General features: G+C 43.7%; 1 protein-coding gene across 17 annotated transcripts in view; it reads right to left on the reverse strand.

Moving 5' to 3' along the window:
- The window catches only part of GPHN (gephyrin), a 535,888-nt gene extending 516,976 nt beyond the window's left edge, over window positions 1-18,912 (reverse strand). For 6 of the 17 annotated variants that reach the window (XM_075927416.1, XM_075927427.1, XM_075927410.1 and 3 more), the window contains exon 1: window positions 18,728-18,911. In XM_075927416.1, coding sequence (XP_075783531.1) covers window positions 18,728-18,791 — 64 coding nt within the window. In that variant the 5' untranslated portion in view covers window positions 18,792-18,911. Of the gene's footprint in view, window positions 1-18,727 lie in introns of all 17 variants that reach the window. The other 11 variants (XM_075927415.1, XM_075927413.1, XM_075927409.1 and 8 more) reach the window with 5 other exon arrangements.
- Window positions 18,913-25,418: the final 6,506 nt, after the last annotated feature.

The raw sequence follows: 25,418 nt of genomic DNA on the forward strand, positions 1-25,418 counted from the left end.
AAAGTATACTTATCTTTTGTTGTATAGGGATCTTTCTATCTTCTTTTTCTTCAGGGATAGGGTGGACTTGTTGTTTAAAGTTGTTTGTTTGTATGTTTGTGCATTTTACTTCAGCAATATATGGTTTGGCCCTAAAGTCGTGTGTGCCTGATTTGTGGCTGTTAATGACACCAGTGATCAGATATGGAATACTGGGTCGAATCTGGCTTGTGCAGAGACACTTTAACATCTTAATACGGCCTATATTTCAATTGCTTATGAAAGTCTCTGTGGTATCATCTCCTCTAAGTCTTCTTCTTTCCAAACTAGCCAAGCCCAATTCTTTTAGTCTTCTTCTCTAGACCTTTAATCATTCTTGTTGCTCTTCTCTGGACCTTCTCCAATGTCTCCGCATCTTTCTTGAAATGTGGTGCCCAGAACTGGACACAATACTCCCAACTGAGGCCTAATCAGTGCAGATTTGAGCAGAAGAATGACTTCTCATGTCTTGCATGTACATCAGAAAACACACACACACACACACACACACACACACACACACACACACACACACACACACACACACAAAATAGGAAAATATACCATGAATTACTTTTTCTAGAAGTCTGCAGATAACTTACTTACAGTGTGATTCTCCTGCTAGCAATTCACTGAAACCAGAGCTCTGACCTGCTAATCACAGCATGTCAGGAATAGCCAAATCCCACAGGATGCCGCTAATTTGAGATACTTCCGAACAGGCTGGATTTGATTTAAATCATTATTTAAATAGCTAGCCAGAAAGATTTGATTTAATCATGGTTTTCCTTATAAAAGTGCATTTTTATTGGTTGTTATAACCTTAATGTGTATTCTTCATAACTCAGAGGTAGATGTTGGTTTCATTTTCAGAAGGTACACAATATACATTTTAAAACAGTGATTTATTTTAAAAACTTTTCAGATTAGTTTTACAGTTATATCAGAAAATGAACAATTGTTTGGTTATTTAATTTACCAGACATACTTGAAGATGATATTTATGAAGTGACTGGACTATCTTCAATTCAATAGGTTAAACATTAATATTTGAAATTTTTTTGGTGGGGGGGGGGGGGGCAATGCTGTATTAGGAAGAGAACATCCAGCATTTAAATGGTTTTAGTTAACTAAAACAACAATATTATGTATACTTTAAAAAAATTTTCTTCAAAAAACATAATTTAACAAAACAAGCATATGAATTTTTGAATTTAATTAAACATTCAAGTTTTTTAAAATCAGGTGTTTTTGTTAAACTTGTTTTTATCTAAAATGGGTAAATGTCATTTAAAAAAAAAAGTTAACTGTAGAACAGTCTCTGAATCCACATGATTAAGTGACTTTCACCAGTTCACTGGTGTGACTTTCTTTAAAACGTCATCACCAAACATATTTCTGGAATGGTTTACCCTTAGCTATGAAGTTTATTATAGTTGGCATTATGCAAGGATAATTGTTAGACACCCATGTCATAGCTAACTCCTCTTCTTCAGCAGTTAAGGTTTGACACTGGTACCAAATGTTGAGAATATTTGCAAGAAAATGAGCTGGAGATAGCGCTTGTCCCATTTTTTTTTAAATGCTTGTAATTTAACTCTGTCATTGCATATTTCTCTTTAAGATCTCATTCCATTTCTTCCAAATTTTAACACCATCAGCAATAAAACACCTATTTCCCTGCATTTTGTTCAAGTCTACAAAAATAGGCTTCAGGATACTCAGCATATGTTCAGAACTTAAGCTGTGACACTGCCATCTATTTTTTCACCATTTTGTTTAGAAACTGTCATCAGATTAGGCCATTTCTTGATACAGTGCTCAAAAGAGACCACTACCGAGTTCCATCACACATCTTGTGGGAATGTTAGCTAGGTTCCTCCCACTTTTTTCAGGACAGCTGGTGCAAAGTGGTTGTTATGGAAGTATTTTGCAATTTCAACAACATCAGCCTTCATTTCTAGGCCACTGAAGTCTTTGACTAGGAGGTGCATGAAATAAGCACTGCAACCATGAATCAGCAGCTTGGGACTCTCTTTACTTTCTCCTCATCTTAGATACATTTGCAGCCTTGTCTGAACAATCTGCATATAAGACATTTGATTCCCACCCACGTTTGTTATAGCTTGTACTGCTATTCTGTGTGTGCATTTCCTAATATAACAGTGTTTCTGTAAGGAAGACGTTCCCTTCTTCTGTTGTCACAGAAGTACAGGCAGTCCCCGGGTTACGTACAAGATAGGGACTGTAGGTTTGTTCTTAAGTTGAATTTGTATGTAAGTCGGAACTGGTACATATTGTAGGGGAAACTCTAGCCAAACATTTCTCCAGAGCTCAGTTTTATTCTCCCACACCTCACTTCCCTCAGTCCTTTATTCTCAAGCTGAGGTGTCTGCTGAGAAAAGCCGCTCTGCGTCTCCCGGGTCTGCTGGGGGGAAGCAGCTAGTGCGGGGTTGCCTCACCCCGTTTGTAAGTAGGGATCTGATGTAAGTCGGATCCATGTAACCCGGGGACTGCCTGTACATACAACAGGATCGTTGTGGACACTGCTCCACCCATCAAGACTCAGATCAACAATTTTACCCTCCAGACTTTTGCACACTGCTCAACTTCTTTCATGCACTTTATCGCAGGCAAATTGCTAGATATCAGCTCTGTTGGGTGGACTGTATCCTGGTCTTAATTACTGAACTATATTAATGAAGCATGAGTTTTCAATTAATACAGAAAGGAGAGTTTGTGACAAACAAACTGGGCAATACTCTATCAATTACCTCATTTTGTAATCTGCCAGTTCATATCACAAATTTATCTATGATTGTTGCCAGATTATGGAGATTTTTTTTCCTTTTTACTTCAGGTGATATACTGTGGCTATGTGACATGCATGATGCGAGTGACATCCTATCATTGGCAGATAACTCTGAAAGTATAGAAAATGAGGGTGATATTGAAGGTGCATAGTCTTCAGAATCCTGTATGTCGAGGATGGATTCTCCTAAACAAAATAAGTCAGAGTAACAACTTATGTTTGAGCAAAAAAAAAAAAAAAAAAAAAAAAAGTGATAATTCAAGAATAGACCAGAAGGAAGACAGGAAGTCCTTAAAGAAATTTGAAACAAAATTTTTTTTTACAAACCTGAAGATTCTGCGTGTTCAGGCATGGTCCTTGAGGATGACCAAATATAATTTCCTCCTGAGAAGGAACACTTCTCATGATGTTTTTTCATTCAAGCAACCAGGATCTGCATTCCTGCATTCCAAAGAACAGCATGTGGAGACATACTGTCTCCCGTTGAGGGGAGCACACAGATGAACACGCAGCAGGATACTTCTGGGAATGAGACAGGACCATGGCAGACAGGCAGTCTGAATCCTGCTGTGCTGCTGGCTTGGAGCTGCTTGTGCTAAGTGCCTCCTGGGCGGAGTTTATACCTCGCATACATTCCTGCACCCCTGCCTCAGCCTTGATCCTCTCCCCAGAGCCAGCATCCCCTTCTTCTTCCCGGTTCCCAACACTCTTCCCCAGCCTAGAGACCCCCTGCCAGCACCCACTCCTCCCTCCTTCAATCTAACATTCTACCCTAATTTAGAGTCCATTCCTAGAATCAGCACGCCATGCCCCTTTCTATGCTTCTACCCCAGCCCGGTCCAGCCTCTTCCAAGCCAACATTCTTGTTTAGTTTAGAAAAGAGAAGGCAGAGGGGACAATGATAGCTGTTTTCAAGTATCTAAAATGGTGTTACAAGGAGGAGGGAGAAAAATTATTCTCCTTGGTCTCTGAGGACAGGACAAGTAGTAATGGGCTTAAATTGCAGCAACTGAAGTTTATGTTGGACATTAGGGAAAACATCCTAATTGTCAGGGAGCTTAAACACTGGAATAAATTGCCTAAGGGGGTTGTGGAATCTCCATCACTGGAGATATTTAAGAGCAGGTTAGACAGACACCTGTCAGGGATAATCCGGACAGTGCTTGGTCCTGTTGTGAGGGGAGAGTATTGGACTTGATGACCTCAAGGTCCTTTCCAGTTCTAGGATTCTATGATTCGTCCCCAGTTAGTCGACTAATCGCTTCCATCCCTATCTGATAAGGTTTTGCTTTTGCAAAAGCTTATCAGATAGTCGATACATTAGTCGACTAGTTGCTTCCCCCCTTGCTGTGTCTATCACAAAACAGGAAACGGGTGGGGGGAGAGGATGATGGGGGGAGCCAGCTTAAAAGCCAGTTCCCCCCAGCTCCAGCTCTGGGGGTCAGGGCAAGGTCGCAGCAGTGCTTCCTCTTCAAAATGTACAAGAGGCCCAGCTGGAGCTCTTGTACATTTCAAACATTGGAACAGGGGGTGGAGCCTATGGCCAGCAGAGAATTCCCCACTGGCTCCAGTGGGGGCTCTTGTACATTTCAAAGTTGGAATGCTGCATGCAGCCCAGGACCAGCGGGGTGGGGTCTCAGAATCAGCAGGGCAGCATGCATCCAGTCTGCAAGGAGAGCTGGTTTTTAAACTAGCTCCCCTTGCAGACCAGCTCCCGCCTGGCACCTCACAGTGAAGCAGCGCAGGGTGTTAGGGGGTTCCCTGGGAGTAGGGCCAGGAATGCACTGGCTGCCGGCCCCAGGCCTCGGGAACTATCAAATAATCATGTAACCACAAAGTTTTGTTGCAGTTACATAACTATCCAATTACTCGATATCTAACATCCCTAGTTATCGAGAGCCTTATACCTGCAGCAGGTGTCAAGCCTGGAAGAAGGAGTTAAAAGGACTGAAAAGGGCACAGTTGAGGATTGATCAAATTCTCTAAGAGAAAGATGCCTTGTTGGAGTTCAGAAGCTGAGCTGGAGTTCTGGCAGAAGTATAGTGTCCCTGCCACAGGAAGCCTGAGATAGTTGGTAAGGAAAGCAGCAAGAAATAAGTAGGCTCTTCAATCTCTGTGCTGGTGGATGGGTCTACAGGGCATAGCAAGACTCCAACGAATTCAGAGACTATCCTGCCAGGAAAGTAGAGAACTCTCCAGCAGCAAAACTATTTGGATTGCAGAAAGTACTAAAAAGCTCTGTAGCAAGCCTGTGGAAGAGGTTTAGAAACAGAAAAGTTGCTTTACTGTGAACCTGCTAGGACAGGGGTGAGCAATAATTTTTGGCCAGGGGCCACTTCAAACATTTTTGAAGTGAGCCCAGGATGCCCCACAAGGGGCAGGGCCAGGATGATTCCAAGCTTCCCTGCCCACAGACCATGATTGGTCTGAGGGTGGTGGAGCCCCTTTGCCCCCACCCTTCTCACTAAGCACCCATGCCCCTGGCAGAGCAGGAAGAGGCTTTCCATGCTTCCCCACCCCCAGGCCAATTAGGTTCTGGGGACCGGGGAATTGCACTAAGTTTCCTCCACCCTGCCAGGAGCACGTAGCACTTTAAAGTGCTACATGCTCCTGGCAGGGTGGAGGAAACTTCGTGTGCTTCCGCTGCCCCCAGGCCTTAATTGGCCTGGGGGCGAGAGAGCAGCAGGGCCTCCGTGGGCTAGATCAACCTGCTTGGGGGGCCAGATCCAGCTAGGGGAGTCTCTTTTGCCCACCCCTGTGCCAGGACAATAATGCCCAAAATAGAACAAGGTAGGATATGGTCTAGGGAGGTGGTTAGGGTCTGTCCTTGACAACTTAATAAAAGGTCTTGAACCAGAATCCAGTGGAGAGGGGACCTGGGTGCCCCTACTGGCCCACTGGGGAAAAAAAAGGGAGTAACCCCCGCTCCCCTCCAGCAAGGCATAAACACTGAGTCAAGTTGAACAGAAAGCCCAATGTAAGGGCGACATTGTTATTTGTTGGAATATTGATTTATTTGTAAAGACTACACATGACCTGGCCCATCAGGATCAGCTGTCAACATTTTGTGTGTCAGGAAAAAAGGCAACTATGCAAGACTATGCCACCAGGGAGCACACTGTTCAGTGAGTCACATGCTTACACCTTCCTAGGTCAATGACTCAAAATATTACAGAAAGGTAAGGCTGGAAAAGACTATTTAAGTCCATCTCTGAGGATTAGTCTACACTATCTTTTTTTTGCTCTTATTTGCATCTTATTTGCATCTCTTCTGCCGATCCTTTTTGCGGAAGAGGTTTTGCTGCTAAAAATCCCTGTGTAGACAGGGCCATTTGTCAAATGAAAAACTTTTTGCACAAGATCCTTTATTCCTCAAAAAATGATGTTTACGGGATCTTGGAAAAAAGGGTTCCCCCTCCCCCCAACAGATGGCCCGTCTACATGGGGCTTTTTAGCAGCAAAACCTCTTCTGCAAAAAGGACCAGCAGAAGATATGCAAATGAGTGCAATTTGCATATCTTCTGCTGCAAAAAAAAACAAAACAAAAAAACCCAAAAAAACAGTAGTGTAGACATAGCGTGAATGATTAGGCAGGAGTAAATGTATCTAAACCATTCTTGACGGGTATTTGTTTAATACTCTCTTTAAAACCTCCAATGACAGAGTCCACAACTTCTCTAGATAACCTGTCTCAGTGTTTAACTATTCTTATACATAGAAAGTTTCTCAATACTTAATTTAAATCTCCCTTGCTGCAAACTAAGCCATTTACTCTTGTCCAACAAGGTTAGGACATGATGAACAACTGTTTACCATCATCTTTATAACAACCTTTTATATATTTGAGGACTTATGTTCCCCTTCAGTCTTTTCTTCTTTAGACTAAAACATGCAAATTCTTTCCTTACAGATCACATTTTCTAAACTTTTTATTTTTGTTCTTTTACACTCCTCCCAATTTGATCACCTATTTCTTAAAGTGTATGCTCAAAAAACAATTCACATCTATGTCTTAGGAAACACTCCTATTAATACATCCCAGACTAACATTTACATTTTTGAAACAGCTTTACTCTGTTGACTCTAAATTTGTGAGCCAGTAAGAGACTCACACTTTTCTGCAGTACTGTTGCCTACCCAGTTATTCCCAATTTTGCATTTCCTTCATAAATGTAGTACTTTGCTTTTGTCATATTGATGAATAGATCTGAAATAGGTATATATGAAACCTTGCTTCCTAAGGAATGGCAAAAGAACAGTTAGCAGTTCAGGAAACACCTTGAATCTACTCCCAGGCCAAAGGATAAAGTCATGTATAGGTAATGCTAGCCATGCACAAATTGGCCTGAACAGGAACACAGCTGGCATTTCTTCAGACCTATTGATGACAGAAAGTCCTCTTTAATCAGACACTGTTAAGTTGGGCTTTCAGTCCTCTTCCTGACCTCTGGCTTCCATAAAAAAAATTTCAAGTTAATACTTGTCCTGCCTTACCCAGAATACTAAGGCACTAGAAAAAGCATGGAGTCCCTGAGCTGCTTGCTCCAAGCAGGAGGAGTGATCCATAGCCATCTTAATACTCAGGGATCCCAATGGCTTGGACAATGCCAAACATTTTTTTTTTTAAATCTCAAATATCAGATGTATAGTTAATTCTCAGTTCTAACCCAGAATCAACTATATATATTTTAGAAACTTTGTCTGTCTGTCCATGAATCCATTTGTGTTCAAGAACTCCTAAACAGTAAGAGCTAGGACCACCCAATTTGGTATGAAGCATCCTCTTATAACTTAAAGCAAGATAAGGGGTTGGTTGTGCCTGAAATTTGACTCTTTCATAAAATGGAAAAGGGTCTAGTAGCAGAGATAGTTATACTGTATAATGACCACACAGGGGCAATGGGCCACAGATAGGGACCGGGATAGCTATAACACCATTGGGCCAGCAGGAGGCAGAAGCAGAAGTAAGGGACAGTTATCTACTATGTATTTCAGAGAGTTTGTCTGTTTGTGTATCTGTGGGTGTGTCTGTTCCCCAGATGGGGGTCATGCACCACTTCCCTGGTTCTACCTGTTGTAGAAGTCATAGAGAGGTACTTCTCCCCTGACTCCAAGATGCTGTGGTGAGAGCACTAGGATTGTCCTCTCTCTCCGGAGCAGTTTGCATACTGAACCCTTCATTCCCAGCTCCATCCCAGAACAATTATTTAAATGGGCGGGGGGGGGGGGGAGAACACATAATTAAGTAATGGAGCCAAGCAATGGCAGATAAATCTTCTAACAACTATAAGACATTTATCAACTGTACACGCCAAAGCTTTTAGAACCCCCACAGCTTGCTCTTTCCAAGAACTGACACTGGATTGGGTTGCCACATAGTTATGCTTGGTTTCCTCTGTGGAACTTCACTGACCCCAAAAATCTTCTCCCAGCTGCCAGCCCCGCTTCCAGGAAGCTGGCTGCAATGCAGACTCTGCAGTATAAGCCTTATGCTATTATTAATGGTTAAATACAGAGGCAGCAGTGCAAGGTGGCAGTCAGTTCCCTGGGAGCGGGACCAGCAGGCAAGAGCTGGTATGCACCAGGAGCTGGCTTAAAAGACAGTTTTAGATGTGCAAAGGTTCCCGGGGAGCCAGCTGCCACCCCGCACTGCTACCTCTGTGTATAACCATTAACGGTTATGAGATTTTCAGTGGTTACACAATTACCTGCTTTTTAAATTCTCTAGTTGTTTCATCCTCGCTGATACTCTAAGTGAGAAAGTGAAGTAGCCCTTCAGAAAGGCAAAAGCAAACATCCTGACAAGTCCTGAGACACTCCAGTCACAGTTACTAAAAGGCCCACATCACTGGTGAGACAGGGTACATAACAATTGGCCCATAACTTGGGTGCAGGAGTGGGAGGAAAGATTGCAGGAGAGATGGGGAAAAGTGAAGAAATTGATAGTATAGTCTGTAAGCAACTGCCTGGTTTTGGAGAAGTTTGGTCAAGCTCTCTGCTCTCACTGCAGAAATTCTGCAAAAACAATGAGGACTCCTGTGGCATCTTAAAGATCAAGAGATTTATTTGGGCATAAGCTTTCATGGGTAAAAACCACTTTGTCAGATGAATGGAATGGAAATCACAAAGGTAGGGATATACAAGAAGGAGTTATCAAGTGTAGAACCAACAATAACAGTTCAATCAGGGTGGATGTGGCTCATGCTGAGCAGTTGATGGGCAGGTGTGACTACCAACAGAGGGAAAATTGCCTTTGTAGTGAGATAACCAGACTTTATTCAGTCCTAATTTGATTGCATCACATTTGCAAATGAACTGCAGCTCTGCTGTTTTTCTTTGTATTCTGGTTTCAAAGTTTTTTTGTAAAAGAATAGCTACTTTTAAATCTGTCCAGGATAGAGTTGTAATATCCTGTTTAATCATTTATCTGGCTAAATATAACATTTAAGTGATTAACTGCTCAACCAGGATCCCATGGTGCTGCTCAGGCCAGGCCGGAGCAGTCCCCAGCCTGTGAAGCAGCACAGTGGACACAGCCTGGCCACCAGTTACTGGTAAGCATCCCCTGGTAAGGTTAAGCAATTACATCATTAGTCCAGGGAAGTTAAACTATTCTACTGATTTTTTTTTGTATGTTACCAGTCTTATTGTCTGATTTGTGTCCATTCATCCTTTGGCATAGAGACAATCTGGTTTGGCCAATATACATGTATGACAGGTTGGACTAAGCCCAACGCCCTCTGCTGGAGGTCTTGTCACACCCTGCCCCAGGTAGAAGAGTAGAAGCTGCTGGGCATGGCATTTCCTCACTAATGCTCTACCCAAACTGGTCTAGGTTCTGACTGAGAGGACAGCAGCATCTCAGACAGCTCTGAGTACGAGATGAATTTTAGACCTAGTTCAGACCCATGTCCAGAGACTGAACACAAGCCACAACTGGCTACCAAACTTTGCAGAATCCAGGACAGGGCGGGTGGAGAACGGAGCCTCAAACCCAGAGAGAGAGAGAGCAAGAGCTGGATGGAGCAGCGTCTTGGGGAAGCAGACCAGGGAGCAAGGTAGCAACAGACACTAGAGCAGTGGTCCCCACCATGGTGCCCACGGGCGCCATGGCGCCCACTGGGCCATTTCTGTGCTCCCGCTGAGTGATCGGGGCCAGCGCCACGCCCCAGGCGCGCGGCACAGGGGCGAGGCCAGCCCCCGGGCACGCGGCAGCTCCAAAAGGCTGGGGACCACTGCACTAGAGACACTTAGCAGACAACTGCTACTTACAGAGTTACTGAGCTGGGACCCAGAGAAGTATGCCGGCCCAGGTTCCCCCAAATCCACAGCAGCTACAGCAAGGGGGTAAAACGATGCCTGGTCCCAGGCAACAGACCTGACACCCTTTGGGGACATCTCCAATCCCAAAGGATAGCGGGGCCAAAAACTGTGGACGTACTCTCGGCCACAAAAGGGTGCTCACAGGAGCATGAACTGTTTACAACATGGTACAGGGGCATTGCTGGCACATGACATTAGTAGATGTGCAGGTGGAGGAGACCCTGATGGCATGGCTGACGTGATTAGGTTTCGTGATGATATCGTTTGTATAGATTAGAGATGTAAGTGACCAGTCAACTATACAATAAGCAAAAACTTATCGGACAGTCAACTAGTCCCTCGACTAGTCACTTCTCCCCTTCTATCAGAGGCCACAGAGGGTACATCTAAACTACACCCCTTTTTTGATAAAGGGATGTAAATTAGGTATATCAAAAGTGCAAATGAAGCGGGGATTTAAATATCCTGAGCTTCATTTGCATAATGGCAGTCACCGCTTTTTTCCAAAATGGGGCTTTTCGAAAAAAAACCAGCAGTTTAGATGGGGCATTTTCGACAGAAATGCCCCATTTCAAAAGACCCTGTACTCCTCAAAAAATGAAAATGCCCCCATCTAAACTGCCGAGTTTTTTCCAAAAAGCCCCATTTCAAAAAAAAGCACGGTGGCCGCCATTATGCAAATGAAGCACAGGATATTTATATCCCTGCTTCATTTGCACTTTTTATACCTTTAATTTACATCTCTTTATTGAAAAAGGGGTGTAGTTTAGACGTACCCAGAGAGGAGGGGAGGACAGCAGAAGCCGGTGCTAGGGGGAGCAGGCTTAAAAGCCAGTTCCCCACAGCACCAACTCCGCAAGGGGGCAGGGGAGTAGCAGGGACCAGGAGCGAATAGGGAATCAGCTGAGTTCCAGCTCGTGCCCAGTCCCAGATACTGTGCCTCTGCTTTTTAAATGTATGAAGAGCTGGCAGGTTCTTAATACATTTAAAAGCCAGAAGCACAGTGTAGGGGGGGGGTGAGGGAAGGTACCCAGCATGAGCTGGGCCAGCTGATTCCCGGCTTGCACCAGGTCCCCCCACTGCACACAAGCCTTTTAAATGTATTAAAAGCCCACTGGCTTTTAATACATTTAAAAGGCTAAAGTACAGCAGGAGGAACCTGGCGCAAGCTGGGAATCAGCTGGCCTAGCTTGCACCGGGTCCCCCCTGCTGCACACCAGTCCTTTAAATGTATTAAGAGCCTGTAGGCTCTTAATATATTTAAAAGGCAGAGCCGCACTGGGGTTAGCTCCCAGGGCTGAGAGCTAATCCTGTTGCAGCTCCCCCGCTTATCGACTAATCAATTAGTTAATTAACCTATATTGAACATCCCTAGTATAGACGTGGAAAGAGTTGGCAATAGGGTTTGTTACAGGGACAGGTTCCTGAGTAAGTGTTTCTGTGTTGAGGTGTATGGCTCCTGGTGAGTATTGCTTCAGGTTGGTTTCTGCCTGTAGTGGAGGACTGGCCTGTCTCCCAAGGTCTGTGAGAGTGAGGGATCATTTCCCAGGATAGGCTGTAGATTGCACCGGAGGGGTTTTAGTTGGGCTGTAGGTGATAACACAAATTCTTTGAGGGGAGAAAGGGAACACAAAGTAGCATAGATAGAAAGGGACATTTTTCCATAGCCTCAGCTACAGCCATTTACCCAGGTGATTTGATGCCCTTTCAAGAGGCTAAGCAGAGAGACCTCGTGTCTTTGGGCCTTGCCTCAGTTAATTCCTATGCAGCCTATTTGAGGAGAACACTTGTTCCACCTGGCATCTGTCCACTCCCCAGCCTGTTTCAATGTCATTCTGAGGACCACTTGTATCAGTTCTGCATCAGGAGATGGTAGTGATCATTACCAAAAGGTGCACAGCACTGCAAGTAGAGCCTTCCTCCAATTTCCAACAGTACCAGAATTAAGGTGATCCAGTTCAAGTTGTATACCACTGCTTCTACTAAGTTAAGAAGCAATACTATGTAGAAACAGCAGTCACACAGCTGCAATCATCTGTTGCCACATGGATAGACTATTAGAGAAGGCACATACAGACAATGAAGGTCACTTCCCCCATTTTTCTACCAACAAAGGATCATGCCAAAGATCCACCATCCCCTAAGACTTCTGGGCACAGTCATTTAATCAGAATGACTTTACTGTTATAGCTGACAAGTGGGAAAGCCCTATAAGGACAAGAAAATAGTAATCTACTGCAAGATATTTAAAGGCAGAGGGAATGGTTAAGAAATGGGGAAAGTTCTAGGATTCTCTGCCTACAGTTAAAGAAACCTCAATTTGAAGAGTTATCAACATTGAGGCTCCACTGTGTAAGATTGCCCACTATCATTTCCAAATATTTATAGGAATGTAACACTCAGACCTCAACAAGGATGTGTTAGGAGTATCACAAACATTTAAGAAGCCACATAGTCATAGTGTATGAAGAAACACATAAAATAAGCTTGCTTATATAGCCAATTTAGGGCTGTTTTGTTGAACAATAATCTCCAAAATGGTAAATTTGAGTTAGAAACATGTAATAAGTTAATGTCTGCTTGATATAACCCTCTTGCTAGTGAATTATTTAGTGGTACAAGCAAGTTAATTAAGTGTTTTTCTCCCCTTCCATTTCATACAGTTATGTAAAATAGGAATTTAAGCAACTAGTCGACTATCCGATAAGCAAATGCTGCCTCTATCAGAGAGAGGCAGCGAGGGGAGGGGGGGGAAGCAGGAGCGAGTGCTGGGGAGGGGGGGAGCTAGTTTAAAAGCAGATTCCCCCCCCAGGCACCATCTCCATGGTGAGAAGGGTCAGGAGAACAGCGGGGAACTGGCGGTGCTTCTGCCTTTGAAATGTAGCAAGAGATGGCAGGACTCTTCCTACATTTCAAAGGCAGAGATGCCCTTACCAATCAAATAGTCAATGCAAATTACATTGACTATTCAATTAGTTGATCTAAATTTAACATCCTTAACTTAAAACACAGCAATTTAAGTTGATACTTAATATACATTCATACTTCTTCCTAAGTCAGTGCAAGGGATGTTACTGTATAGCCATTTAAATGATCAACCAATAAACCTAGGTTTATTAGTTAATCCAAACTAGGGATGTTAGTAATTGACTACCCAATAAGCATAAGCTTATCAGGTAATCGAGTGGCATATCAACTACGCACTCCCTCCCCCCTTGATGCATCTATGATAGACAGCGGGAGGGGGGGGGAGAGAGAAAGAACAGGAGCCAGTGCAGGGGGAGCCAGCTTAAAAGCCAGTATAATCGCTGAGATGCCACCCAACCCCCTCCTGTCTCTATCAGTAGCAGCCGGGTGTGGAAGCAGGCTCTTTGCTGGCCAGGCCTCTCGCGCGTATTGCCATCCAAGCAAAAGGTCAATTTCCCCTTGATGAAAAATCTTACAGTATGTAACTTAAAGATCAGCGACGAACAGAAACCAAAACCAGACCTGAAAAGTTCATGCTGGTTGTGCTGACTGTGCCATGCCCGATAAGGCAGAAAAGGAAAAACAGGAAACCATCTCACCCCCTTACTCCTGTCACTTAACAGACAGGGTCTGCTAGCCTATCACAAAAAGGCGCAAAAGCTTTCTCTATAAAACAGCTTCCCCTCCTGTATCAAATTGAGGAATCCTGAATAAACATTGGATGGCAGAATATGAGCCAGGTCTGAGGACTGATCACCCGAGGGCCACTTCCCGCTCACCGAACCAAACGAGTTCCTGTAGAGCGTAATGTATACCAAACATGTTGTTGTTGTAGTTTGTGTGTCTGTTAAATGTAAGTATTGTTATCTGAAATTGTTTAGAGGTATTGTTAAGTAGTAGTGTTAAAAGTTTTAGGTAAATGATTAGTCTTATAAGTAAGACTGATGTAAATGTAACTTAATAATCCCTGCTCCCTTGTTAACAACTATTGGGATTTAGAAAAACCTCAGGGAATTTTCTTTACTGTATTGCATTTTGCTTATTGGTCATTCTAATAATTATTTGGTGCCTACGTATGTAAGAACTTGATAAAATCATAATTTATACATAGAAGCCCTTTAATAAAAGTTTAAAAGATATTTGGTAATAGTTTGCCTGTTTCTGTGCCTCCCTGGGGCTAGCCACATTTCTGAACCTTTTACTTTAAACCACACCGGGTAGGGGGATAAGAGAGGCTGCTGCGAAGCATCCTCTGCCCATGGCAAGACAGACCTGGCTGCCACGAAGAGGGGCTGCTGGACTCAGCACAAACCAGGGTCAAGCAGTCCCAGCTCACGCTGGTCCGGGATGCTGCACCCCTGCATTTTAAATGTAGTAAGAGCCCAGCGGTTCTTACTACATTTAAAATGCAGAGCCATTGCATGGGTGCCTCCCAGCTCAAGCAAGCTCCTGGAACTACCCCTGCTACAGCTCTGCAGAGCAGCTCTAATCGACTAGTTGTATAGTAAATACAAATTGTATTGACTACACGACTAACCAGATAATTGCAATTTAACATCCTTAATCCAAAATGACCACAAAGACCTCTTGCTGCCTCTGTATCAAAGGCAGCAAGGGGAAAAGGCAATAGCCTATGCCCATGGCCAATTCTCTGTGCATGCCAGTTCCCACAGAGCCACCTATTCCCCTACCCCTGCTGCCTCCCACAGAAGCAGCACTGTAGGGGGACAGGTAGGAGGGAAAACTGCAGAGCTGCAGTAGAGTTAACTTTGGTCTATGCTGATTTTTTTGGGAGTGGGGTGGAAGGGTGGGGGAGCGGGGGGGGAAGAAGCACAGTGGGGAAAGGAGTACAGAGTTTCAGATAAGTTACTCTATTAAAAATACTTAAATACAGTCTTTACCTAAAACAGCAGTTTCATGCCATCTCTCCTACATCTTATTTTTCCACGGGAAGCACCTGGCATGGTGAACATTAGTGAAACCAAAGCTCATGCTTAATAGAATTATACTAGCCTATTCTCCCTGAAAGGGATTCTCCTAGTTGGACAAAGTCAGAATCATTAGGTTCTTTAAATTGCTGTAATATTCCCATGAGACAACAGAAAATGTACAGACTTATTGTTCAATGTGTACTTACTATATACAGATCAAGTAGGAAATTGAAATTTTGAAATCAATCTGTGTGATCACTTTCTTTAACTTCAGCACTGCATTAAACAATGGCACAGTATTTGATATTTTCAAGGTTGCACACTTTTAACACTGAGAAATGTCTTCAAATGCATGCTATGCAAAAAACTAGAAAGCAATTATCCATTAGCTAATGAGGTTTCCTATCTATATAGGAAACACTGCCCTCGTTTATTCTATATTTTAATCAATAGTGTTTAGACACGTCCATAGTTCTGTAAGTAGGGTCTAGGCTGCAATTTTGTGAATAAGGCATAGCAATAAATGTGAATGAAAATGTGGAAGTCAACTTTCAAATGTTGTTCATTGCACAATATACTTTTAAATTTCCAAGAGACTCTTCCTGAATTGAACCAGTGGTTTCTGTATACACCTACTTCTTACTGACTCCTAAACAACAATATTTGACTCCTAATATATCTTGCATTAATTGCAATGAATGAAATTAAGATCTAGACATTTTCTGTGTATTTTGAAAGTCAATGTGAAATTTATTTTCAGCTAGAGAGCAGAATCCTTTTACATTCTAAATTTCTATTGTAATAAATGATTGCAGAGTCCAACTATGAACAGAGAGATGAGCATTCACATTTATTTTTAAAGTAGAAAGTGTTAAAATTAGCAACGTACACTCTTGAAACCATGATCATGCTGAGAGGTTTTTCCTCAAGCCTATTAACATAACTAATTGAAGTTACAAAGCAGAAAATATTCACTGGACATTAATAAAACTTAATTAACCACATTCAATATCAAGAAGCAAAATAAGTAGAACATGTGTAAAATACATTAATTAGTAACTACTACCTTAAAAAAAAAATCAATCACTGAAATAAATGCAACCTTTTTTCCTGACAACTCAATATAAATAACTTAGATTTTAAATGTACTGTAAAAAGCATTTGAAGACTACAACAAATGAGCAACAATGATTTATTCCATATTATACTGAATGTTGCATTTCAGAAAGTATAATTCAAAGTTTAGCCAGAGTATACGTCTGTATGCCTGCACTAATAAAACATACACATGTGCTTTCACTATTTCATTAATAATTAAACAAATATATAATCTTAATTAGAAAACTAAAAAGCCCATGCTAAGTTACATTCAGAAATCAGATAATTATCTGAAAGACTAAGCCAGAAAAATTGTACTTAATGTTTAATGTTAATCTTTCAGAAATTAGCCAACTACATTAGTTCATTATTATGAAACATTTCTATAGACCACCTACTATATTTGCTAAATTCACCGCTGGAGAGAAGATAACAAAAATATCCAGAAGACAAAAACCCTCAAAGTGCAAATATTAGCTTTCAATGGGTAAAGAGAAACACTACAGAGAAGAAAATGAAGCTGAGCCAATAATATTTTTAAATAATGTATTTGTGTAAATTCTCACTGGAATTCCGTAAAAAGTCCACTGACTAAACTACAAAGGGCTATTAAAAATTAAGTACATAAATTATCTCCTATCACTGGAAAGAACACTTTAGTGCAAGCTTGAATATTTTAATTCAAAATCATGGATTTAGGGAACAAGGATGGATGTATTTGCTTTTTAAAGATAGACATGGTATCCTCCTCATTCTCAATTAAATTACAATTTATGGTAAAAAAAATACAAGAATGTCATAATCAGACAGAATTTATAAACACAAATATGTAACAGAGAACAGATCTTAGTGATAACTCGATGGTTATTTCAAGCTACTGAAACAACTTTTTAAGAGGCTGCTGCATCACTCATGGTTTATATTATATTTCTTTACCATGTACAAGAACTAAAAGCTTTTAAACTTTTAGCTCCTAAAAGAAATATGCAAGCTACCAGAAATCACCAAACACGTGGAAAAATCCAAAATGTACACAAAAATGTATAAACTTGCAATTAATATTCCATAATTGTCATACTCTTTCCCCTATAAATTACATTTTATAGAATTAAGTTGTATTTGACTTTGAAACTGTCACACCACTTCTGTTATTATGAATGATGTGATTGTTTAAAATGTGAAACCAGAATTACAGATTTACCTTTCTATTACTATTATAGTGGTGTATTCTAGACTCAGAGGTTTATATTCCACCACAATCGTGCAGTTGAGGCTTGAAACTGCCACCTCTATTCTAACCTTTTCATTCTTACAGGTGGCTATTGCTGGTGAAAGTCAGTGGTCTGGCAATTTCAGCACCAGAAGGAAAGAACAGCACATCATCAGATAGAGCAAAGGGGAGGGGAGGGGAGTTCCCTCTAGTGTTACATTCAGACTCACTTCCCTATCCAGGTGAACTTCCAATATGACAGTCATAGGCTCTGCCAGTATCTGGAACTGACAAGAATGCAAATGCAATCCATTAAAAAAAAAAAAAAAAAAAAAAAAGGAACAGGTAGGGCTTTTCTTACTTAACACCTCCCAGCTCAAAAAGTAACTCTCTAGTTAGCTCTTTGCTTCCCCTTCTGCTAATGCATCACTCTTCATCCTGAATACCCAAGAACTCCACAATGTGCTCATAAAACAGCTAACATTTATCGCTTCTAGAACTCCTGCTAAAAGCTATCTGAACCGAACTTGAAATGAATATCTCTAGTATCTTTGCACCCACAAATCCAAATTTATTCTCCCTAAAGAAGCAGACTCCACGGGCTTTAGGCTTGTGGCTCTCACACAGGACTCTGAATCTTCACGAAACTACATCACAATTACCATACAACCTCAAAAGCCAACTGCAACACACACTATGGATCTAGAAATCATTCTTCACAGCAATAGCATGTCATGTGCAAGGACTTGATTAAAGGATCGTCCGTGCGCTGTGAGCAGCGGCACTATATCTTCCCTCCCCCCCCCCCGCCCCTTTCCTGGAAGTAAAGGGCAGAGGGGATAGGGGAGGGAGTCACTGCAAAGGTGTCTCCTGTGCCGAGCTCAGCGGCATCCCCTGGGGGTAAAAGCTCAGATGAGCTCGCCTCTCGCCCGGCTGAGAATTGCAGGCCGCCGCTCCGTAGCTAAGCTTGGCCGCAGACACACTTCTCCCAGGCACATCTGCACCTGCAGCAATCCCGGACCCGGCTATCTCCGGTTTTCCCCCTCCCCCACCCCTCGGCTCAGGTTATTTACGGGCCGGTCCCCGGCGCAGCGCGGAGGAGCCCGTCCGCATGCGGCAGCGGCGTCCCAACGATTCCCTCAGCCTCACGCGCACGGCCGCCAGACACGGGGCTGCCCCCGTGCCCGGAACCCCCAAATCCAGGCCTGGGCCCAGAAACACTAGCGAGCGGCAGTGGCGCCCCGCGCGGCGGCGCCGTCACGAAAGGCGGCAGCCGTTAGGAAGCCCCGCTGGGCGGCCTAACAGCGAGCACAGACCCGCGACTGGTTCCCCCTTCCATCACCCCAGCGCCTGGCCGCGGCCCCTTACCTGTGAGGACCCCGACGCGGATTTGGTGGTCGTGGTTAGTTAAAATCATCCCCTCCGACGCCATGTTTCCCAGCGCAGCCACCGCACTGACAGGGAAGCGAGAGGGAGCAGGGAGGGGGAATGGGGGGAATGGAAGCGCGAGAGCGGCGCGGGCGCGAGCGTGAGGGGGGGAGGAGGCGGGAAGGCGCGCGAGGCGAAGCCCGCTTGAGGGAGGAGGAGGGAGCCAGTGTGAGGTGGAGCCAACGTAAAGAGCGCGCGCAAGGGGGTGGGGTAAAGGGAGTGAGTCGGCGCGAGACCGAAAAAGACTCTGGTGAAAGTAAACGCGCCGGACTCAGGCTGCATCAATCTAGCGCTGAGGCATAGATTTGCAGCGAGGGGTGTTGTGGGCGAGCTGGCCTGATTCTGCGACGCACGCTGCCTAGGCAGAGAAACTTCATGCGTGTGCCTAGTTACTCAGAGCAGAGCCCGAAAGCACGCGCCGCTATGACTGCAGATTATCTTTGTATATTGGCTGCTCTGTATACAAATACTAACAGCCACTCGCTTGTATTGTACTGCCTGGCACTCCACTACATACACCTGCCTTGCATCTGCACATGCAATGCTAAGAATGCACCACGCTCAGCAACATTCCTCTGTCACACACAAGCTGCACTGATCTATACCGCCCTCACCTGCATTGCACCCGTACAAATTCAGTTCAGGTTTATTCACTGAGGCTTTATTTGTATGCCATTGCCAACCGATACTGGTATTTCCAAACCGTCAAAACGAGAGACCCTCATTTCTGTTTTGCTTCCTCTGACCTAACTACATATAAACCAGGGGCCAGAGCAAACTCACCCCAACAATTGGTTTAATTTTTTTCAGCCTTGAGCAATTTTTTATAGCTCTAGATCTAATTTTTAAATGTAGGGTAGGCCTTTGAATGGAAACCCCCCCCCCATCCAATAAAAATAAGACAGCTATTTATGATCCACTGTCAGAATTGCCTCACCATCTCTCCTCCCATACACATGGAACAGAACAAAATTAGTTGTATATATAAAACTGTTTTTTCAGTCTGATTCCATAAGGAAAAACCACTAACATCCATATATAGCTGAAATGTGACATTCCACAGCTGACTAGTGACTAGAAAGGCAAATCCTCTGTCTTTTACCAAATTTTAATATTATCTAAATCTGAATCCTGATATCATCAGTTTCAGTTCTATGGTCTGAAGAAGGACAAGACAATCATGCACATTAATATTGATGTAATATTAATATGGTCAGAACTATCCTTAAAGCGCTGAGGTTTTTCCATGGTTAAAAGAAAGTTGACCCCCCCTGATCTGTGTATTCATGCAGTTTTTCCTACTTTCCTGACAAACCTGAATCCAGTGTGCACATTAAGGCTACGTCTACACTGGCCCCTTTTCCGGAAGGGGCATGTAAATTTCACTAGTCGTCGTAGGGAAATGTCCGACGCTTTTTTCTGGCGTCTAGACTGGCCCCAATCCTCCGGAAAAAGTGCCCTTTTCCGGAGGCTCTTATTCTTACTTATTTAAATGCCGCGGGGGATATTTAAATCCCCCGCGGATTTCCCTACGACGACTAGTGAAATTTACATGCCCCTTCCGGAAAAGGGGCCAGTGTAGACGTAGCCTAAGCCTTTGTGTTTTTTCCAATTGTTTTCTATGTATAAGCCAGTTTGATGTGAACATTTCCCCAAATGCCAAACTGCCATTTTCTCATACTGCCTCCTCCATCTCTTTGGATGCCACTCCAAAAGGAAAGATGATGGTTCAGTGAAGATATGCACAGTAATAAAATGGAAGGGAAAAGGACTGGAATCACTAATCTCTGCTCCCAGAGTGGCAGGTAACCTCTCCCCCTTCTTTTGGAAAGTTTGTGTTACCCCCTTGAGTCTGAATACTTTATTAATCTTGAAGTTCTGCTTCTGCTCCATATAAGCTTAAGGCACTGTCTTGAAATGGAAAAAACTAAAATGTGTTAAGAAGGCTGATTTTTCTTATGACACAGGTAATAAAGGGGACCTGCCAATAACCTTCTGTAAGATCTAAAGTACTGATATATACTTGAATGATTCTAAATGTTTCAGAAGGTTGTCCACTGGAACTTGGGAACTGGGTATATGTTAAGCTGCATAGACTTCTGAAAAGTTATTGTAATCTCACAGAAGCACATTGAATGATCAGGCTTTCAGACAAGAATGGTGGGATTTCATCAGTCTCTTTGAGATACTCTGGCAACAGCAATAACCTGCACTGCCTCCCGGACTATCTCCCATATTGGTAACGGCTGAGGGTTCTCCCTAACCCTCAATCCTAGGACTGTATTAATGTCAAGTGTATTAACTGGGTTTGGCCAGGTACAAAGGAGAATAGATGAATGAAGACCTTTACAAAATTTCAAACCTCGTTTCTTTAGTTAGGTAAGAATTCAGCATCCATCTGCACTTGTACTGCACATCCATCCCTTGTTGGTGAAGGGATATTTGAGGCCCTAGTTCTGGGTCTGAAGGATAAGGAGTTATTAACAGCCCTTCTCAGGTTTTCTAGATCTTCAGCAGGTTCACATAGAATCATAGAGCTGCAAGAGACCTCAGGAGGTCATCAAGTCCAGACCCCTGCCCAAGCCAGGACCAGTCCCAACTAAATCAACCCATCCAGGGCATTGTCAAACTGAGACTTAAAAACTTCTAGGAATAGAGAGTCCACTACCTCCCTAGGTAACCCATTCCAGGGCTTCACCACCCTCATAGTGAAATAGTTTTTCCTAATATCCAACCTAGACCTCTCCCACTGTAACTTGAGACCATTGCTCCTTGTTCTACCATCCATCACTACTGTGAACAGCCATTCTCTGTCCTCTTTGGAACCTCCCTTCAGGAAGTTGAAGGCTGCTATCAAATCCCCCTTCACTCTTCTCTTCTGCAGACTAAATAAACTCAAATCCCTCAGTGTCTCCTCATAGGTCATGCACTCCAGCTCCCTAATCATTTTGGTCGCCCTCCGCTGGACCCTCTCCAATGTGTCCACATCCTTTCTATAGCGGGGGGCCCAGATCCCTACCTGGACTTTTTCCTTTGACCAGAAGGATGGATGAGAACACCACTTGCGCTTCAAATTCCTTGATCCTTCTTCCCAGCGCCACATAATCTGCTGTGACCCGCTCAAAGTCATTCTTGACCATATCGTTAGTTCCTACATGGAGAAGCAGGAAGGGGTAGCGATCCAAAGGTTTAATCACTTTTGGAAGACTCTCGGTCGCATCCTGAATGCGAGCTCCTGGTAAGCAGCATACTTCTCAAAATTGCAGATCTGGACGGCAGATGGATGACTCAGTCCCTCTTAGTAGGGAGTCCCTGCCCACCACCACTCGTCTTCTTCTTTTGGGGGTGGTGGTCGTGGAACCCCCATCTGAAAGAGCCTCAACAGTAATATTCTTATTCTCTATTTATTGACAATTCCCAAGCAAGCAGAATACACATGCTAAGCACACAGTGTTATGCTCACCAATTCTGATACAGGCAGGCAGACTTCCCCTGTTGGCCAGGCAAGATCAGTCTCTCTGGATAATTCTGGCAGCTCTGGTCTTAGGCTGTGTCTTGGAGGTGAGTTCTTCTTCCAAGTCTTCCCCCTTCTTCTTGGTGTTCCTTTCTGTGCTTGTTTCCCTGTTGCTTTTTTTGCTGGTCTCCTTCTTGGACCCCAGTTTATATAGTGAAACCTGAGTCCTACTTAGCTATACCTTAACCAATTATTTTAGTATAATTTTAGTATAATTTTACAGTTTCTTGGCAGACAGAATGGTGTTAACTAAGTTTTCTTTACCCATCTTGAGATCTGTTTCTTTATTTGATGACAGCGGGGGGGGGGGGGGGGGGGACTATTAGGACAAGGTCACCTTCTCACAGCCTAGTGTGACACTATTATAATGGAATTTAGATGAAATGTGAGTATGTGACTGCAGACTTTACAACTAATGGCTGCCACTCTTCAGTCTGGCTGCAGAAGAAGGCTTTGTTTCAGGCCTTCCAACATGGTTACAGAAAAACCGTATTGTTACACTCTGGGAGTGGAGGATCTAAGTCCAAATCAAGCCAGGATGCAGGTTTCAAGCCTGGCTTGATTTTCTTTTCCAAAAAGTGTAAAGTATTTGTGAGGGAGTGGAGAAAAGATAGCCTGGCATCTCCCTGCCCCTGCTCTGACTCCACCCCTTCCCCTGAGCCTTGCCCATTCCAGCCCTACCCTGCCTCGTCCCATCCTTGCTCCACCCACTCCTGTCCCCATTGCATTACTTGCCCAAAGCCCCCTCCTCAAGAGATGCAAGATGGGGGATTACCAGAGGACCTGGCATGAGATGTCAGGAGTTGACCCTTATCAAATACACTCACCACAGCAGTGGGAGCCAGTGACCAGCAGGGTGCTCCACTCCACCACCCATCTCCCAACTGGGTCACTCTGCTTCACTGCAGCAGTGTTGGGAAGTGGACTGCCCTGGCCACAGCCCGCTCCCTTGAGCCCTGCAGCATGGAGCAGATTGGGTGGGGCACTGCACTTCCCACTGCAGCGGTGAAGTGGAGCAGCCTGGTTGGGAAAGGGTGATGTGGAAGAGCAGGCTGCTGGGTAGCTCTGCTTGCTGCTGCCTGCCACAGTGAGTGCAGGTGGGGGGCGGGTAATCCCTGCAGCCACCCTGTTGCAAGGCCCCCAGGTAATCCCCTAGGCCCTATCACTGCAGCTATCATGGGCAGACCATTCCATGCTCTGTAGGACAGTTGAGGCAGCTGTTGCAGGGCTTGCCAAAGCACAGGGTCTGGGGCATCTGTCTAGAATCATCCTATGACAGGATGGCTCTGCTGCCAGGCTAGCAGCCATGGGAGTGAGCGAGCCCCCTACCCCTCTTTGAGAAACCTCGGTAAGGGAGTCTGGACTCCTGGAGTCATGCCCCAAATTTAAGGTCTTTTCTTGATTAAGACTTCAAACATCACTGGTATTATTGGGATATCTCAAAATTCTCTTTCTTTTGATGATATTGGAAGACCCATGTTCTCACATGATGAAGAAAAAGGTCTTATTTCTTTATTTTTTTTCTGTATTTTTAGCATTTTGCCAGTATCTCTAGCATTTAGGCTCAAAATCACAGTTAATAGCATCCTATGGGATGAATGGGAAAGTAATACTCTCGCTATTGAAAAAAACAAAAAACAACAACAACAACAACAAAAAAGCTTGAACGAGTGGTTCTGTAGCACCTTAGGGTACGTCTACACTAGCCCCCTAGATCGATCTAGGGAGGCTAATGAGGGCAACCGGAATTGCAAATCAAGCCCTGGATTTAAATATCCCACGTTTGATTTGCATGTTCCCGGCCGGTTGCCATTTTAGAAATTGACTAGCCCAAAGTAACTGCCCGCATCTACACGCGGCAGTGAAACGGGATTCCAATTTAAAGCCCCTAATTCAAATTAGCTGGTAAACCTCATCGCGTGTAGTTACGCGAACAGTTACTTCGGGCTAGTCAATTTCTAAAATGGCAACCGGCCGGGAACATGCAAGTCAAGCGTGGGATATTTAAATCCTGGGCTTGATTTGCAATTCCGGTTGCCCTCTTTAGCCTCCCTAGATCGATCTAGGGGGCTAGTGTAGACGTACCCTTAAAGACTAACACAAAATATAGATAGTATCATGAGCTTTTGTGGGCATAACCCACTTCTTCAGATGATAAATAAGGAGCAAGAGGCACAGAGTGTCAAATATAAAGCAGAAAACAAGAGGAAATGGTGGAGAAAAAAAAAGAACTGTCAAAATGTCTGTGCTAAATGAGGCTAAAAGAGGGGGCTATAAGTGTCTGATACTTAGCTTTTGATGTAATTTCAATCTTGAATATAATGGCCCGTCCAAGAGATGTTGTCAAGGCCGTTCCCCACTCTGGCATTCCAAGTGCAGAAGGTGGGAGACTGCAAGAGACCTTAAATACCTTGCCTTTATATGCTTTGCTTACAAAAACTCCCCAGAGTCACAGATTCACTGACTTTGGGAGGTAGCTGCCACTATCAAGTGATATAATTCTCCTCCCTCCTCCCCACAAAAGAACAGGAAGAAATACTTGAAAATCTTCCCTGGGGTACCCCAAGCTCTTTTGCCACAAGAGAGCTTGAAAAAGAAAGAAACAAACAAAAAACCCAACAGAAAACAATCTGTGTCCCTGATAGCTAACCTCTCAAGCTAGGCAGGCACACACAGGATATGTCTAGACTCCATGCCTATGTCGGCAGAGGTAAAATAGGCTACCTGACATAGTCAATGAAGTGGGGATTTAAATATCCCCAGCTTCATTAAAATAAAAATGGCCACCACACTGTGCTGGATCAGCTGATTGTCGGCATAGCGCAGCAGTCAAGATGCAGATCGGTCAACCAGGGAAGCCTTTGTCGACCGCTCCTGTAAACCTCGTTTCATTGACTTTGTCGGGTAGCCTATTTTACATACCTCTTCCGACAGAGGCATGTACTCTAGACATACCCACAGGATATGTCTACACTACAGCGTTATTTTGAAATATCTTATTTTGAAATAGTTAATTCGAAATAAGTTATTTTGAAATAACGCATCTACACACAAAATGCATTTCAGAGCTAAGGCTGGCTGGAACCAGGTCAGGATTAGGGCATCAGGTAAGGAGTG

The sequence above is a fragment of the Pelodiscus sinensis genome, chromosome 4 (genome assembly GCF_049634645.1).
Source record: "Pelodiscus sinensis isolate JC-2024 chromosome 4, ASM4963464v1, whole genome shotgun sequence".
Classification (NCBI taxonomy): domain Eukaryota; kingdom Metazoa; phylum Chordata; order Testudines; family Trionychidae; genus Pelodiscus; species Pelodiscus sinensis.